The sequence below is a fragment of the Limulus polyphemus genome, unplaced genomic scaffold (genome assembly GCF_000517525.1).
Source record: "Limulus polyphemus unplaced genomic scaffold, Limulus_polyphemus-2.1.2 Scaffold1261, whole genome shotgun sequence".
NCBI lineage: Eukaryota > Metazoa > Arthropoda > Merostomata > Xiphosura > Limulidae > Limulus > Limulus polyphemus.
In genome coordinates, this window is record NW_013666871.1 from 278099 (window position 1) to 297955 (window position 19857).

At 33.4% G+C, this 19857-nt stretch overlaps 1 protein-coding gene across 1 annotated transcript in view; it reads left to right on the forward strand.

Annotated features, from left to right (window-relative positions):
- Positions 1-207: 207 nt before the first annotated feature.
- The window catches only part of LOC111086623 (butyrophilin subfamily 1 member A1-like), a 31939-nt gene continuing 12289 nt past the window's right edge, over positions 208-19857 (forward strand). The window contains exon 1 of the mRNA XM_022390207.1: positions 208-232. Coding sequence (XP_022245915.1) covers positions 208-232 — 25 coding nt within the window. The remainder of the gene's footprint in view (positions 233-19857) is intronic.

Genomic DNA, 19857 nt, shown 5'->3' on the forward strand with positions numbered 1-19857 from the left:
AGCTGCTATACCTTTTTATAATCAGACTTAATATTCAGGATCTTAGATCAAACTCGCTAAATGATCATTTCTCATATAAGTTATATTCAGTAACTTTGACATTTTGAGCTCGGAATTAGTTGTTAATGTATTTGCTAGGGGGATGCTTTTTAAAAAATTAAATGAATGTGTTCAGCCATAAAAGCCAAAGATATGATGTATGTCAACATGAGCTTTGGATTTATGTTTGTCGGTAAGCATATAAATATCTTCCTCAATCCTTGTTTCTTTTTTTCTTTCTAGTAGACTCTTATGAGACTGATATAAGGTCTATCATAATGGATACTTGCTGTGTACGCACTAACCATAACTGAATCGTCGACACGAATACAAATATACGTGTTATGGACGCTGTTTGCAATTATTTCACGTCTGTAAATATAAGCACGTCACGATCTGTGATGTACATTGTTTCGTTCCTGCAGTGCATCTTCTAATTATTTCTCGGTGCAATAATCAAATAGATAGCTAGTCATCTTGGTGGCAAAATCACGTGTCTCCCTACATATATAGGCAACAATCTAAGGAAATACACGACGGCAGGTAAACCTTTGTACTTTTGTAAGTCACAATAACCATGATCTCCCATTATCCTTTCTTTACATGTGCACGTTTACTTTCAAAAAAATCTTTCAGAATATGTTTTACTCTAATGCAATGAACCTGAAAACAGTCATCCCATCAAATAATTGACGTCGGCCAATAGAGAACGCAAAATTATATACCTGCTGAGGTAGAACCAATCAGAAGATGTTTCTGAGTATGATGAATATTACTGTTTAATTTTTTTTCTGTATTTAGAATGCAATTTAATTTGATAAATTTATACAGATCGATTATACAATACAATATTCTGAGAAACATTTTGTTCGTTTAACATGTTTCCACAATGTCAATCACAATTATTTTACAGTTTGTCTGAAGTTATTTCAACAACTTCAATTAACAACTGCTTGCATCTCTGTAATAAATAGCAACAGTGCAGTGTTACAAAGTACGTAACATTCAGAAGTATTCAGTGCCTTGTAATGATAATACTAAAAATTGTGATAAAGAGGACTGCTGGAGTATTTATTTACTTAATGATCTAAACATTTTCAAAATATCGCTCATAGCCACCTGTAAGTTTGAACTGATAGACTTGAAGAGAGTCAACAGCATTGATCGCCAAATCTTGTTCTACTTTTGTCAGGTTGACCATCATCATTATAGCTCATACACATCTCCAAAAAGCGAAGAGGGTTTTTACAGAAGTGGATCTCGAATCAAAAATCCCGGATTCACAGCTCTGGCACTATAACTACTAGGATACGACTGCTTCATGTATATAATACGAATAAACGGACGTACCAGCTGTTTGTGCTATTATATCATACTGATTACGAATTGCTTAAACAGCGTATTGTTTTTGATGTTACTTCTCCAGCAAACAGCAGTACCATCTGGTCACAATGTTCATGCTCCATTTTCCCCGATACTCGTAAATGAAACTGTAGTTAATATACAACTGCCTCAGATGTTTTGTCAGTAAATATACTTCATCCATGTTCACGCCCTGGAGAATCAGGAGTTTGTCTGGTTTGCCACTATCCTGAACAATAAATACACACTTTGGAAGTAGCACTTGATGCAAAATACACTTGTATTTATACATTTTAAGAAAATATATGAAGTATATATGTGTGTATGTGATTTGAGAAATGTTAATCTTTCATAAGTTATAGGAAAATTGTGTTCAAAACTACATTTTCAAACTGTATCACTTCTCAGTTATCAACAACACACTAATCTGTAACCATTATTTGACAAATCTATGTGTGTGTGTCTGTTATAACTAATGAATCAGTTGACCAATTACCACCAGATTTAGAGTGGATAGTTCTTAGATCCCAAAGACTGATCTGTTTTATAATTTGACTCACTAGGTCCAAAGACTGACCTGTTTTATAATTTGACTCACTAGGTCCAAAGACTGACCTGTTTTGTTAGTTGACTCACTAGATCCAAAGACTGACCTTTTTTTGTAATTTTACTCACTCATTTACCAGGACCCCTATGTCTTCCCCGTATGTTGAATGATTACGTCAGCTATATGTGCTACAGACTAAACCGTTCGATGAGATAATATAACGAAAGGTAGAAAATTAACTTCAGTAAATTAGATTATATTTCACAATTATTATCTAACTAAGAGTGATAAGAATTAGAGTTTGACTGTAGTAGTCTGTGAAAGAAAATCGCATTTAATGAATGGGAATACTTAGTAACGAGTGTGGGTCGCCATAGAATTGTTACACTCTCTCCAACTGCGGGGAATACTTCTGATCATATATTCGCAAGTGCAAAGGCAACTTCCCTGAATTGTCGTTGGTGGGTTACAGCCTTAACATTCACAATGTTCAAATATATTTCAGAAATAATCAATGGTTCTTCAATATGAAAATGTTGTTGATTAACCCACAACTCCTGTGGTTTCTTGTACTTAATAGCTCACCACAGTCCTGGTAGTAGGAAACCGGGCATTATGCCAAAACGGTAGTATTTAATATTATTGCACTGAATACACTGTTTACTTCTGGATATTCAAACACGAAACTTATCTGTGAACATTGCAGTTGTCCAATTTACGTTGATGTAGTTTTTACTGTTCCTTGCTCTTTGGACACTGATATTATTCCAATCGCTTTCTTCAATTCCATATTGAGTCCAGGGTAGGGGAATACCGGCTCTTAACGGCCATGTTGTAAAGGTAGTGCTAAAGAGGTGTCATATTTTACTTTGTAGGAGCATTTTCAAGCTGTTTTATAGCGTGATCTACCCAATTGTATCATAATGATCTGCCTTTCGTATAACCATGTTTATATGCTTTAATATCACCCATATAACAGCCTGTACTTCCGTCATAATCTCCTGCACCATCAATAATCAACAATTGCACCATAAAAACAGAAGAAAAAAAAACAAGCAATTATCAAAATATCAAGTGATAAAATTTAAAGGCAAAATGGATCGAAACAGCTGTGCATTCTCACGGGTTTCAGGTTAATTTTCCAGAGCGTATTAGATTAAGAGCGTAACTAGGGATTGGGTTTATGAGTGCTATGGCAAACTGTTTTTGCAATGCTTTGACACCAAGTTTTGGAACTGATATCAATTCAGCATTGTTGACAGAGCAGCTGACGACAGCATAGAAAATACCAGAGTATTTTAGGTAATTTAATAATCTATTCTACACAAACATCAAAGGTACAATGTCATGATAAGAACGTTTTGTGCCTTATCATTTATATATGAATTACCTTTTAACCAACCAAGCCATATTCCAGTAAAAATATAAGTCTGAGAGAGCTTCTGAATCTGATGCCAAATGATGAAAGCATAGACATCTAGTTGTGTTGTGGGTGCTCGCTGAATTTTCAATGAAAGGGGATTGTGTATAGAGTTCGCTTAAGCTGTGATGGCACGAGAGTACCTTTCCAATTTAGTCAAAATATTAGTTAGCAGACATACGATTCCCTTCTCGAGACTTACATAATGATTTAGATGTGATAAATGTGCTATTTTTAGGAATAAGGTAAGGGCGCTTGACTCGCAATCTGAGGGTCGCGGGTTCGAATTCCCGTTCCATCAAACATGCTCGCCCTTTCAGCCGTAGGGGCGTTATAAATTGACGGCCAATCTCACTATTTGTTGGTAAAAGAGTAGCCCAAGAGTTGACGGTGGGTTCTGATGACTAGCTGCCTCCCACTAGTGTTACACCGCTAAATTATGGACGGCTAGCGCAGATAGTCCTCGTGTAGCTTTGCGCGAACTTCCAAACAAACAAAACAAAACAACATCACGACACAGCGGTAAGTCTACGGACATATAACTCTAGAAATCGGGTATTGATACCCGTGGTAGGAATAGCCCATCGTGTAGCGTTGTCCAAAACCATAAACAAACGAACAGCCCATTTTTGAATTATTTTAACCTGTAAATATTCTGTGCTGCTGTGACACCACACTGAGCTTCAATAAATAAGATTCTGTGATTTAACTCCAGACGACATTCATTTCTATTTAGCGCATTGCAAGTGTATCAAACGGAAATATGTTTATGATCTACTAAATTCTCTATTGTTAGGTCATCATGCTTACCCAAACTTACATCATGGGTTTTACATCTTTATGCCTGTTGAATCACATTTATACAAGTAATAATGGCTGCAAAATTAGGCATAACGTAATTATGTTTATTCCATGGCAATATTAGCCTTTTAAGATGTATAAAAACACACACACATATATATATAAATAAGACAAGAACCAAATCCTTCCCTACAAAATCCTGGTTACACTCAATTAAATGTGTGAAACTCTAATTTTTATGCATTATATGTATTAGTGTTATTTCTCGATCTTTCTTTAACAATATTAATCAAGTGAAGCTTAGCGTTTTAAATTATAACTTATTAACTTAACAACTATCGTAATCTTATATGGTCTATATAAATAAAGAACTAACCAACAAGTTTATGAATTTATTAAAGAATAAATTGGAGAAAATGTTTCTAGGAATAAATGGTTTAATAAGTGTGTTCTTGTCATCCTTTTATTTTTATTCATCAGGGTGTATAATATTATAGCTCAAAGTGATGCTCAAATTTCAACTGGAACGGCTTTTTATTTTTATTTTACGTGGTATTTTATTTTGTATCACTTTTATAACATTTGCTCTGCCGTCTGGTTGCAACGACATTTAACATATATATTATCACAATTATACAAAATTAGTTGCTTAAAGTACTTAGTCCCTATTTCAACTAAAAACTGATCTTTTGAAAATATATTTACAGTTTCATGAATATCGTTTATATATAACAGTCCTTATATCCTTTCATTACGAAAGTCATTCAGGTTGTCTTGCTTTCCAGCTACGTAGAGTTATTATGGTATATTAATCTTTCTGTTTGAAACACCCATACATGAGCATTATGTACAAACCTAAGTATCAACTTAATTTAGCTGATGAAAGCTTGTATTGATTGAAACTATTATTACTATTTGTCCAATATAAGATTGAAGAGTTTCTTGTTGAAACAAACAGGAGTGTTTTCAAACCTAACTGTGTGTGTGTAAAATGCATGTCGTTGCAACCAGAAGTCAGAACAAATGTTATAAAAGCGATACAAAATTAAATACCACGTAAAATACATGTCGTTGCAACCAGAAGGCAGAGCAAATGTTATAAAAGTGATACAAAATTAAATACCACGTAAAATACATGTCGTTGCAACCAGAAGGCAGAGCAAATGTTATAAAAGTGATACAAAATTAAATACCACGTAAAAAAAAGCAATATAGTGCAATAACGTTCCCTTTTTTTGGAAGAATTAAATGATAAATGTCGAGACTGCTATATAGCAGCCATATTATGAACAAATTGGACGTATGATGAAGATTATATAAACCAGAACGAGTTAGAAACCTGAAATATCTACATAAAGAGGTATTTCGACACATAACAGGTTTTAACACTCAAGTCAATTTCTTAAAAAACGTTCAGCGCAACGATTATATTTTATACTCTATAACTGGTTAGAAATAATTGAAGTGTCATTGGACGATTAGGACTATAAAACACTTAACAAAATTACCAAACTTATAAATATGCATGAAAACTGTAATGAAGGACAAGCTAATGTTTTTGATTGTTTGTTTGTTTTGAATTTCGCGCAAATTTATCTGCACTACCCGTCCCTAATTTAGTAGTGAAAGTTTGTTTGTTTTTTGAATTTCGCGCAAAGCTACACGAGGGCTATCTGCGCTAGCCGTCCCTAATTTAGTAGTGAAAGACTAGAGGGAAGGTAGCTAGTCATCACCACCCACCGAAAAGTGGGATTTGACCGTAATATTGGAACCGGGGGGCTGAAAGGGTTTGGTGGTACGGGGATTCGAAGCCGCTACCATCAGATTGCGAGTCAAGCGCCCTTACCACCTAGCCATGCCGGACCGATATTTTTTTCTTATCAGAAAATATACATTAAATTAAGCATATTAATATACAATTGTTCTTATATAAACACATTTTTTAAGCTAGCGAAACATGATTATAATCACCTATATTTGACAGAAGAAAATATAGGTATTAGAATGATTGCACTTTTTAAACACTGCTATCTTTATTTTGTCTCTGAGAGCTTGTCGGAAAGGAAGTATGTATAATAGTATTTCAACCACACTATGCCCGTCTATCAATTGCCGACTTTGCGTTTCGCTCAATACAGAGCTGCTCAGACCGGCTGAATACAACAAACAGAAATGGTTGAAATATGAGTCAGATAATGACTTACGGTAAAGCTGTGGCGTTCGGATGTCAAATGTTGTCACTGTTATTTGCCCATACAATCAAATTAGTCTAATTATTGATTCGTAACTGTTTTTTAATATAAAAAAGTACTAATTATTACCGAGTTTTCATCCTAAGTTTTGGTTGCTAATCTGATACCGTCTTCTGGAGAGTTCTGAGAAGGACTATATGTCTGCTGATCGCAACCAAAAATTGATCCTTTGTCTTTTTGATAGAAGTCGAATGCGTTATTCACTCGCCATAAGGAACATAACTGTAGTATTCTTCTTCTTTATTTCCACTGTTTATCTTCTGTGTGCTCTTTTTTAAATATTCCGGAAACATATTAGTAAGGAGAGTTATAGTTATGTGTTTTTCTTTCATTTTCAGAAAAATATGTCAGAGGCTACACTGAAAACAGTCAGAGAATATGTGATTAACATATAGTCAGACTCGTATTGAGAAACAAAAACACAATATAATGGAATGCAGTTAGCACACACCAATCCGTCTGAAGACCCGATGTAGAAGGAAAACATCATTTATAACACCCTCTGTGAATGTGGATTCAAATTCATTGGATAACAAATGTATAATTTAGAACTCAGAAGCATAGTCGACCTACAAAACTACCGATCTATCTGAAATATCTCGTCATACCAGAGACTACAATAAACTTTAATGATAATGCAATAATAGAGTATGAAATACATACGAAACAAGAAAATAAAAATTTAAGAAGTTGTCTACATTAGCCTACCGGATAGAACACTCAGAAAATCTAGCATAGAAGTCAACAAACCCTAGATACCCCTTCTAGTCCCAATACAGTAATCCAATTGAAAAGTAATTATTCTCAGGACTTCCATGAATAGGGCTGTAGATTAACAGTGTAGCCGAAACTTAAGATAAAAGTCCATTAGTTATTATAGTTTTATTTATTAAACAAATGTATTACTAATTAATAATCAAACTAAAGTAATCATATAAATTACTTACCATGACAATGATTGATATCCGATAGCAACAACTTACCATAAGTACTTAATGACGTGGTACGGCTCCAGACTTTGTAATTAATTTAGAGATTTAGAAAAATGTATTTTTAAATTAGCTAAAACAAATAACCACCACAGCTTCCTCCATAAATTTAAAAACATAACGTAATATCAAAAGTACATAATGTTAAGTTACCTGTTAACTTTGAAACATAATAAAAGCTGCACCAAGATAAGATCCAATATTACAGTGTATATAGCCACAGAATAACATTGACGACCTACATTAGACGATAGATAATACAACGGACAACATAGACCCTATCAATATACACATAACTATTCAAATGTCAGACCAACACGCACGTACTAAGTAAATTACAAAACTCTCTCATCAATTCGCAAAACATAACACTACAGAAACACCTAAACACACTGTAATAAATTTAAGTAAACGGCCATTTACAGATCCCAAAGAAAGTGTTCTAACGAAGGACTAAACTTTGCCCTAACACATAACTCACCTTAGAGATAGTTATATCTACGATAACACAACTTAGCTTATCAACAGAAGAAACTTAACAACCTCCTCGAGATAAACCAGAAAGAACTAAAAAACAGCAACAACAAAAACAGTATGCATCACCACAACGCATCTTCGGTTTACCTAAGATTCACAAACAAGGTAACCCTTTCCGGCCCTTAGTTAATTTCATAGATTCACCATGCTATCACATAGCTAGATATCTGGTGGATATAATATCACTTCTAATAGGTAAAAGATACCCACATGTTAAAAACTCAATCTGCCGCTTTGTAGATATTATAAAAACAACCTCGATAACCTGATAAAACACAGTTATCAACTTTGACGTATCTACCCTCTTCATTAACGTACCAACCTTTTGACACACTCCAGATACTCTGCCAACAGCTTGAAAATGATAAAACTATTTAAGGAACGTACCCAACTGACAATCTCTATAATAAAAAAAAACTCAAAACCATCTGTATTGACTCTTTCTACTACTAACATGAAAATAAATACTACATGCAACAAGAAAACCGAGATATGAGCTTAACACTATTACGATACTACAATGATCCATAAACAAGAAGGAAATTGCATGCGTAAAACCACATTCCCTTATATCAGATGACTCTATGAAAACATACAGAAAATATGTAAACAACATAAAGTCATAATAGTATTCAGATTGGTTTTGGTTTGTTTTTAGTTTCGTGCAAAGTCGCTAGCCGTCCCCAGTTCAGAAGTGATAGAATAGAGGGAAGGCATCTACTCAACGCCACCCACCGCCATCTTTGGGGGGACTATTTTACCAACTAATAGTGGGATTGCTCATAACATTAGAACACCCCATGGCTGAAAGAGCGTGTATACTCAGTGACGATAATTCGAAACCGCAGCCTGCAAGTTGTAAGTCGAACGCCCTAACCGCCAGACCATATGAGGCCCAAGTAATACGTTCGCTATTAGTGCACAACAAATCACCTTCGTACCCAATGAAGAAAAGAAACACCATTTACAGCATCTCCTGTGAATGTGGATTTCCATGCACTAAACAAACAGAAATACTAACAAAATTCTTTAATAATAATAATCAGCTATACATATTGATCTATCTGCACTAGTCCATTCCAGAAAATAACAAAACAAACACCAAATATAAAGTGGAATAATAATTAAATAATAGGACACGAGCCACATATGAGAAATAGAAAGATAAAAGAAGCCTAACTCATAACAAACTCTGTCAACAACTTTACATAGAAACAGAACCTGGATACTCCTCTTGGAAATATTCAAATAGTTAGTTGATTCAAGTTGTAAGGTGCGAGACCCAAGTCACGTGAATAACGCACAAGTATTCCATCAAGAAACTCCGGGATCAAATCCCAGTCACTTCCAATACAAAAATATACCTTCTAAGGACTTCCATGAAGTCAAAACTAGGCTACAAGCTAGTTAATAATTAGTATCTAGTTATTTGTCAAAAATTGTTAGTAACTATTATTTACCATGACAACGAGCTTCGTGACCTTGATTAAATCTAATATAAGTATTAAATCCGATGAAGATATATTTTAAAGACTATAGGGCACTTAGATTAATTTTATCATCTGAAGTAAAGAGCGAAATACAATTATATATTGATACCTCGGTTGATTTGTATAATTATTATTAATTTGATATAAACTAAGGACAAACCCAAATAGTGTCAAACAAATAAAACTAAAGGATACGGTACGGTAATAGTAAAGTGTATCCTAGTATTTGAGATATCTGAATAGGTAGAATCAACAAATCGAGGCTCACATTTAATGAAACGATAATTGAAACAAATAAAAATTAAATAAATAATTATCATTAAGAAGTAATTACACTAAACCACTTGGAATGAGAAGAAAAACTTTTCTTCTCAAGTTGATATTACAACCTTCATTGTTCCATACCGGCATAAACAGCATAAAAAACCTAATATTTCTAGGTAAATAAATACTAATAGGAAAATAAAGGATATTGATATATGTTTTACAAGTTCCTATAACGTATCACATTCCTTTTCCTTATATCTTAACAGTATGTATGTTGTTAGAATAGGTGCGCGTATTTCATGTTTATAATTCATTTGTATTATACCTACTTAACTTCATATTCCATTAGTTAATTTTAAATCAATTTTCTGTGATATATTTTATTCAGTTGGTTGTAATTAGTTTTCGTAAAATCTATGAAATCCGAACTCTTGAAAATATAGCTACTGTGGTGTCACCCATACTTATTACTGTACTTGATGGATTGACATTAAATCAAAACTTGTAAAATATAAATAAAGACAAACCGTTGTTATGTTAGAGTTTATGTAATAAAAAAAAACATAAGGTGTTTTCTTTTCAGTTGATATGGTTAGATAGTTTCAATGATTTTGACAAAATAAAGGTGAACTCGTTCAAGTAACTTATTAAAGCAAGAAATCAGAGACAGCTTAAACTTCTCTGTTTCTTTCTGTGAAACGCCCAGCGCCTCCCATCTCACGTTCATACTGGTAAAGTGTTGTTCGGCTTTTTGTTTTCTTTAATGGAGTCATTAGTGGCAAAAGTGAACCTATCGACAGCAGTTCTTCTACCCTAGTGGTGAGCTAATGTGGATTTTATTGAGTAAAAGTGTCTGGATCTGGCGTTGCTTGCGCTTGCATTAACATAAACCAGCTCTGTATCCCCACACTTTGTAACATACATGACTCCCATACAACTCCCTCATTTCATTTATACCAACAGAAGACATGATACCTTTTTGACAACTGACGTATTATTGTTTAAAAAATTTAATAAAGGTGCAGAGAGATACGCGTATAATTAATATTTTCTAAATAATAGTTGATGTGTCTCAATTTAAATAAAAATTAAAAACTAATAAATCCAACACACATACACACAGATAGATATACGTGTGTCTTTAGTATACAAAATAGTCTAATGATATAAACATAGACACACACAGATAGATATACGTGTGTTTTTAGTATACAAAATAGTCTAATGATATAAACATAGACACACACAGATAGATATACGTGTGTTTTTAGTATACAAAATAGTCTAATGATATAAACATAGACACACACAGATATACGTGTGTTTTGAGTATACAAAATAGTGTAATGATACATTATGCAAATAATTAAAGGTTCTTAATATTTTTCTTATATCTTGGGCTTCCTCTCGGTTCTTTACTTCTCGTGTAGCCTTTATACTTGAGCTATATAAGCTGTATTATTTCTACTGCTTCACAGAATAACTATTGATAAAGTCCTATTTGCCTGAAGGAGAACCCTAATGAGCTCTACATCGTGTTGGATCATCATCAACACCAAAACTTCGTGGTTTGTGAACATCCGACTTAGGGGTTCCTTTTAGTTGATGTTGTCAATTCCTGTTATCTATTTATGGCGTTGCAAATAATTTGGAATCAAAGGATGTATTTAACAATTTTTCGCTCTAATCATAATTACAAAATAGTTGGTATTTTGATCACGTTCTATTATAAATTGATAAAACACTGAATATTTTTTATCCTGAACCCAAGTGTTATGTGCAGTGTTATAAAAATGGCTGTATTTACTTTTCACATGTATCAACTAAGTAGGAGCACACAAACTACAAAAATAATAATCTTAGACACAAACACATATATAAAGGAAACCTCTGTGAAATCAACGCTAGTCGTGAGATGCCACATAGTATATAAAATTGTCAGTAAACAGAAGAAAAAAAAGTACTAGTGGAACCATGAAACATGTCACAGTAAGAAACTTTCTATTTAACGTTCTCACAATCCGACTTCAGGAGACAATGCTATTCATCTCAGCAGACGGTCATTTCGACTTGATGAACAATAGCACTAAGTAGAGTACACTTGGGAATTTTGTTGCCATTTTCTTGATTAAGGGCTTGCTGTGCCTTTTAGCCCAGAACACTATTAGTGTGGGCAATTCCTAAGATAGTTTCTCCTTGACATTTGCTCTAAGGGAATTAAGTCAAATGTGAATTATTTGTTATCGTTTCGTATCGATACAAATAATGTTTCTACCGTAGTACCATCATTTAACTTATTTTTAATCCAGTCTTTATCAAGTAATATTTTCAATAGACATTTTTTTATTTAAGTTTCAAATTCCATATATAAAGTTATGCCACGAAAATATCCGAATTTTTGTTGCAGAAAAGTTTTACAGATTTTTAATACAACATTTTACTGCAGAAGATTGATTAGATTAACGACATTAACTTCTATATTTTGAACCCGGTGCGATCTACGTAACTGGAATTTATGTTAGAAATTTGTTGATGTTATGTTGTTTAGTTCTAATTTAGAGAGTTTTAATACCTGTATTTAATCTAGTTTTTGGACAACTTGTGATTAGATTCAGAACCATGTATCATATTTCTCTCATACAAGGTACAAGTAATGATATTATAAAATATGTTTACGTTAGTTTAAAATCAATATATATATGAGTAAAAAAAACTAAATCTTATTTTGAAAATTCGTTAACAAAGAAACTTAAAACCAGAAGGTTGCATTAGATTTTAATATTTATATTACACAGGTGTGAACAAGTTTAGGACATTTTTTAACGTTACTGTTGTTGCTTATTTTTAACATAGAACGAGGTGGTTTGGGCTGAAGGTTAGCGGGCTCGATTGTTGATCCAAGAATTAATGGTTCGTGTCCCACTGTCGCAAAAATTGCACTCTGAATTTTGGGGCCGTCAGTTTATTATAAGAATGGTAGTGAAATTCAACTATTCGATCAGAGTAGCTCAACAATTGGTAGTGGTGCTGTTAATCAGCTTCCTTTTCCTCTTCACTCGCCCCCCCCCCCCAGTGGCACAGCAGTATGTCTGCGGACTTACAACTCTAAAAACCTGGTTTCGAAACTCGTGGTGGGCAGAGCACAGATAGCCCATTGTGTAGCTTTGTGCTTAACTTCAAACTAAACCTATACTTTATAATTTTAAAATTAAAGACAGCTAGAGCATACAGCTCTTGTATAGTTTTGCGCGAATATCCGGAACAAACAAACATAAAAAAATAACATATTTTGAGAAACATTTGGATACAACACCGCTAGCTTATGTTTAGAAATTAACAAACATGGGTATGAAAAAAAGAAGATAAAATGAAACATACCGAAGCACGTAGTGAATTTAATAGTATTAACTAAGTCACGCAGACGAAACTCAGATACATGAAGAATAAGTGAACATACTATAACGTATTGAGGCACATTATCAGTAATTTTACCTTAGTAACATCACATTATCAGTAATTTTACCTTAGCAACATCTTTCAATGTGGATTTACTTTTTATACCTAATGGTTGATTTCTTTACTTATTCATCTATCATATCTAGGGAAAATATGAAGAATTTCTTTTTTCATTTCATTCTTTTATTTCTCAAGTTAAGGATTTTTTTATTCTTAATTTTTCGTGGGGCATATTTCCGTGAGCAGCACCAGTTGCTTGAATTATATGGTTTCTTTTTACGGAATATTCTATATTAAAAACGTTGCGGTTTCTCTTTCTTCATTCGGCAACACATGTATCATGTCATATGTATCTTATATTATTTTCTTAATCTATACTTGGAAACTTTCAACCTTCTTCTTACAGCACTTATAACTTAACGTGGAAACCTAATAAAGAAACGGAATACTTTTCCGATTTATACAACCGATACACACATAGCGCTTTTCTGTTCTATAATATTTCAAAAATAGAAATATCACAAATCCAACCACCATTGTTACCAACAACAACCTTCTGTAGGTTCGACATCATTGCACGATGATCTAAGAGATAACTTACCATTATTAAATGTTCTTTACCATTCTTAAGTCATTCTGAAAGAGGTTTGCTACACATTACTGAATTTTAACTTTGTCTTGATTCAAGATTTTAATACCTTAAATATAGAAAAAACAACAAGAACATTAAAGTCATATATATTTCATCAATGATGTCCCACGATGGCTTATAACACTAAAATGCGCCTTTAGATCCCAGCAGTGTGCACGACACAGATAGCCCATTGTACATCATTGTACTGAAAACAAACTAAACTTAATCATGATGCGCAATAGGCGAATAGAAAAAAACAATATTGTGTGAATTTTATTAGTGAAACAACAATATTGTGGGCATTTTATTCTAAAAACAATAATATTGTATGCATGTTATTCTAGAAACAATAATATTGTATGCATTTTATTCTAAAAACAATAATATTGTGGGCATTTTATTATAGAAACAACAATACTGTGTGCATGTTATTCTAGAAACAACAATATTGTGTGCATTTTATTCTAGAGACAACAATATTGTGTGCATTTTCTTGTACAACTGTTTCTTTCTTCAAGTTATTGTATGTCAACTGAACTTCCATACTTTTCTACGTTGTCCTCGTATATTTCGATTACATATACAGTTAGCTTTCTTGTGTAAAACTATGTATTGATTTCTTATAACGTTAAAATCTGAACTTCGGGTATTTTTATGGTTTGATGCGTTATTTGCTCTGCTTAATCAATATGTAATCGCTTTTGTTTATTGAAACACAAAACAATTATTAAAAAAGTGCTATTAGTCCCATGTACGTAAATTTACATTTCAAGTTTAGTTTCATATCTAAAAATATTGTATTTAGTCAGATATCGACTTGTTTAGTTTCATTAATATCAACCAGTAAATTAATGCTTCCTCCTATTCCTACCACGGAGTCGAAATGAGGATTACATTAAAGTTAGTTCACCACATAAAAGATATAAACCCAATTTTTCAATCAAGAGGTCAGAGGTCAAAACAGACAAATAGGTATATTTCTCTCTAATGCTGTAACGATGATGTTTTTATCTGCTTTTTTATCATATACTTTCTTCGAAGTGTTCCAAACAATATTTATTTCTTGTTTTCATATGTATTCTACTCAATAAGTTATCAGCGTTGTGCCTACCACGGTATCGAACACCGAATTTTAGTGTTATACCACTGAACCTCTAGGGAACTGCAAACAAAACCCACGTAATCGTCGTGGTAGAAAAATTACTGGAGTATTTCAGATCGCGACAAAATGTTTATGTAGAAATAGATACGCATGCACAGAATATTTCCTTACGGTGATTTTTTTTGTTATTTTAGTAAAGAAAGAGATTTTTCCTATATTTATGGGAAATCATTTAATTCAATACTGTTTTTTTATGTTGCAGCTAAATATAACCTATGTATTGTCAATATACATTGTCAAAACCCATTACTGAAGGGAATTATAACGAGATGGTTAATCCCACTATTCGTTGAGAATACTCAATGGTAGGTTGAAGTGGGTTGCGTTAACTAGCTGCCTTCCCTCTAGTCTATCACCTTAGAATTGGGGATGGCTAGCGCAAATAACCCTCTAGTAGCTGTCGAAAACAAACATGATATCTTAAAAATGGCCAGATTATTTTGTAATAAGCACATGGATTGAATACGTTATATTAAAGCTATTTTGGAGCCTAACCACTCCGTTATAGCCGATGTCGCCTCGTTTAGCCATACTCTATTTTGACGACTTTTGATCTTTACGATAGACCTGCAGCATATTTTCAATTACAAAAGTATCCGTTGTAAGGCTATATTGTCAAAAGCAGACCCCTCCCCTCTCTTTAGGCTTTCCATAATACTCTTTATTTAGTAGGACGACGATTTCCGAGCACTCATTTTAACTATTAAATAGACAAAAATCCATATGTCGTTACAAGGAATATCATGAATACTCGATTCATTCTATAGTTGCTTGAAATATGAGATTATTTAATGGATATGTCGCTGAATAAACTTTTTTTCAGGGTTTCATACAGAGGTATTAATTAATCAAATTAATCAACTTTGCCTGAACCACGTGGATAGTTTTGCTTCTGAACTTTGTTTTCGTGTAGTCTCACTTGCGAAAGACGCTGTACTTTGCTTACCACGGTTGGGACTTGTTGCAGGTCTATGTCTGGATGATCATGGTGCCCTAAGTTGATCAATTTGTGTTTGTTTTCTATTGTCTTTAATTACAAAGGATATACCAATCTTGGAATTTCCAAATCCCCGTTCTGAGCACATTTTCATGATTTGAGTGTACTAATAGTTTACATCGGAAAGAGCTGTTCCATACTCTTCCCAAAAGTTATCAAATTTCAGTGGAACCACTTTACCTATGGAAACTTCTAACAATGTCAAAATGTAGTTCTGATACCTTCCATTCCACATCAATTTGTGACTACCACGTGACTTTTCAAGTTGCATATTAAAATAGCATTGATGTAGCTTACATAACTCTCTATACATTAAAGATGTTTATTAGTTGTTTTAGACCACTAACTGTAATTTTATCGATTTCCAGAATATACAGCCAATAGTCTATGTGTGAGACATTATGAAAGCACTCTAGCATGACATAAAGAACCTTTAATTAAGTTTTTATCAACTATTATTCAAGTAATGTTCGTAGAAACACAGAACAGGAAGCTGTATACAAATCTCTTTAAACATAACAGCACCCTGTCCAGTAGAAGGTTTTGTTGTCGAGAAAGGTTATTTTATTTCATACATAAGCATGACCAAGAAGATACAGTCTTCAGTTTCACACCGCTTCAAAATAAGTTGATGTTCATGTTCTCAATGTTGTTTAGTTTTAATTACCTGCATTACAATGTTAGATTTTTTACAAAGACAACCAAGTACTATAATAATGTAAGATTTTCACTTTCTTATCTGTCCCTGTAGTCCTATATGAACTTAATATTGTTACTATTCTGTGAATAAAAAAAGTTAATATTTAGAGCTCTACTGCAAATGATAAAATCAGTCAGCCTGTATATACATACGTATATTTTATTATTTCACTTTAATAGATGATCTACATAAGACAATATCTTACCTGTAATAATACAAATTGTAATAAAGAAAATATTGCATATAAAAGTAAAATACGTTAAACAATACTTGTTCTAAAGACACTAAATTTCACCAGACACTCACAGAGGATATGTTGTTTTTTCAAGAGAAACTAGACATAATAAGGGCATGTAAAAAAACTGTCACAGAGGTGTTCAATATTATTTTCACATTCTCATTTGTGTTTCAAACTACACTAGTGTTTTACAAAACAAATGAAGGAAAAGGGATAGTTTAGTTCCAGGAAAATAAGAACATTTAAGAATTTTTCAAGGCTCATACAAAACTTATGTTTCGCTGTTTTCCTCTAATATTTGTATTCTTTGCTTAACAGTCCTGAACCTGCATTTTACAGAAAGATTTGGCTTTTCTGGTAAACATCAGTGTTCCTGAATACCGCACAGTCTTCATTATACCTCGCAATATTCAGCACATTTATAAGCATTATATTCATATCATATGGTGAAAGTAAAGTGATTTATAAATATAGTTTTGAAGCATCCTGTTCCATGTCAAAACTCTTCTGAATAAAACTTAATGTTCTCAATGTGCCTCTGGTGAAATTTTGTTACTATGGGAGTAATAGTATTTAGTAAAGAAATAATTATTTGAAATATAGGGCTTCCTCTTGAATCACTGTATAAGAAGGACTGGTATGGCCTGTTGGTTAGGACGCTTAATTTGCAATCTGGGTGTGGCGAGTTCGGATCCCCGTCACCAAATACGCTCGCCCTTTCAGCTGTGAGGGCGTTATAATATAACTATCAATCCTACTTTTCGTTGGTAAAAGAGTAGTCCGAGAGATGACAGCGGGTGGTGTTGATTAGCCGCCTTCCCTCTAGTGTATCACTGCTAACAAAGATAGCCTTGAGAAGCTTTGAGCCTTCCCTCTAGTGTATCACTGCTAACACAGATAGCCTTGAGTAGCTTTGAGCCTTCCCTCTAGTGTATCACTGCTAACACAGATAGCCTTGAGTAGCTTCGAGTTTTCCCCTCTAGTGTATCACTGCTAACAAAGGTAGCATTGAGTAGCTTTGAGCCTTCCCTCTGGTGTATCACTGCTAACACAGATAGCCTTGAGTAGCTTCGAGTTTTCCCCTCTAGTGTATCACTGCTAACAAAAGTAGCCTTGAGTAGCTTTGAGCCTTCCCTCTAGTGTATCACTGCTAACACAGATAGCCTTGAGTAGCTTTGAGAGAAAGTTCCAAACAAATCGAACCTATTTAACGTAGTCATACAAAAATTAACCTTTTATCTGCACCCAAACAGTGTGGGAATAATAGGTAAAGTAATCTTCCTTCTAAGAGAAACTATGATATTCTTAGCTGTATATGACTGTTTTGTGGACTTGTTCTTTTAGATGTAACAGTCTTAAATCAGCATAGTCCCTGTTTAATAGGAAATGTAATATTGGCTTATATTTAATAAGTGTATTAAACTCCTATGCTTCAATTTAGGTTCATGCTAAGTTTGCAGATAAATAAATATTATTTCAACCGAAATACTAAACTGAAAATGAATAATTTGCTATCAGGAGGACCACCTGCATAGACTGGGTGCTTGAGCCTACCATTGTTCTTGTTCTGTTTTTCTCAATAATATTTTCTGAAACATTCTCTATATTACGGAAAGTTAATTGTACATTATAAGATCGATGTTCAGATCTCATGCATCCCTTGAAACTCCATCATTAATTGAGTTCAGTTTGAGAGCTATGAGTACCAATTACAGCCAAACATGGAGATTATCATTGTAATAGCTTATTAGACAACATAAAACTTCCACATATTACGTTTTACTCTACTGAAGATATAAAACTCCATTGCAGTGGCATTGAGTGATTTAATAGGTACGTGATTGAATAAAGTTGCTAAAATTCTCTTTGTTTCCCAACTTTTCTCAAACAAATAGGTGCTTAGTTGCTGTGACGTGAAGCTTGTAAACCCTGCAAACAAAGTGTGCAAACAATTTTGCAATATTAAATTGGATTATAAAATTTAAATTTCAAGTATATTTACGATGGGAACGCTATACACCTTAACCATAGGAGCAAAACATTTATTATAACATAAATGAAAGAATTACACCACGAGATGTTACGATGACCTAGCGCATATAACAAAATTTAACTGCATTTGAGTCGAAAGTAGAAACATCACTATACATAATAAAATTACGAGTTTTCCTGACACTAGGCCTAAACCTCATTGAAGTTGTACCATTCTTCTGTTTAATCAACTGCTAACAGTAAATTGTGACACTAAAGAGGTTTTGATAGACATTGGTTCCGACAAAGCGAAGTAACATTTTATGTCGTCATTCGTAAATATAACACACTATCTTTGCAATTCAGAAGTAACAGCTAAAGCCGTTGCCATTTTATGCTACTGCATGCAGTATATCGTCGAAATCATTTAATTTCGGTTATCTTAGATTTATATCACAATATTTTATAGTGTATCTCGAAAGTGATTTGAGTGTGTACTATTGATATAAAATGTATTGTATTAGGTTTATTTAACACGAAGAAAAATAATAAAATAATTTATTGTTGGAATACAAAATGACGACGACGAAAAGTGTCAGATTTACTTAAATTTGTATTTACTTATTCATGTTTTGAATTCGCGTTTACTTGCAACCCCCCCCCCCCCCTCAGTGGCACAGCGGAGTGTCTGTGGACTTACAACGCTATAAAAAGGGTTTTGATACCCGTGGTGGACAGAGCACAGACACTACCCATTCTGTAGTGTTACGTATTAGAATTTCGAATAGTCCGAAGCCGAGTTAACTGGTAATTTAAATTTACTAGTTAACTTGTACTTTGGACTTAGTATTTAAGTATATGCCGATATATTAGTCAATTTACTATATTTGCCAACACGATTGATATACATCGTTTTCGTTTTTAACACAAATACGTTTTAATATGCACACAACAGTATAATTTATAATAACAATTATTACAAATAGTTATTACAC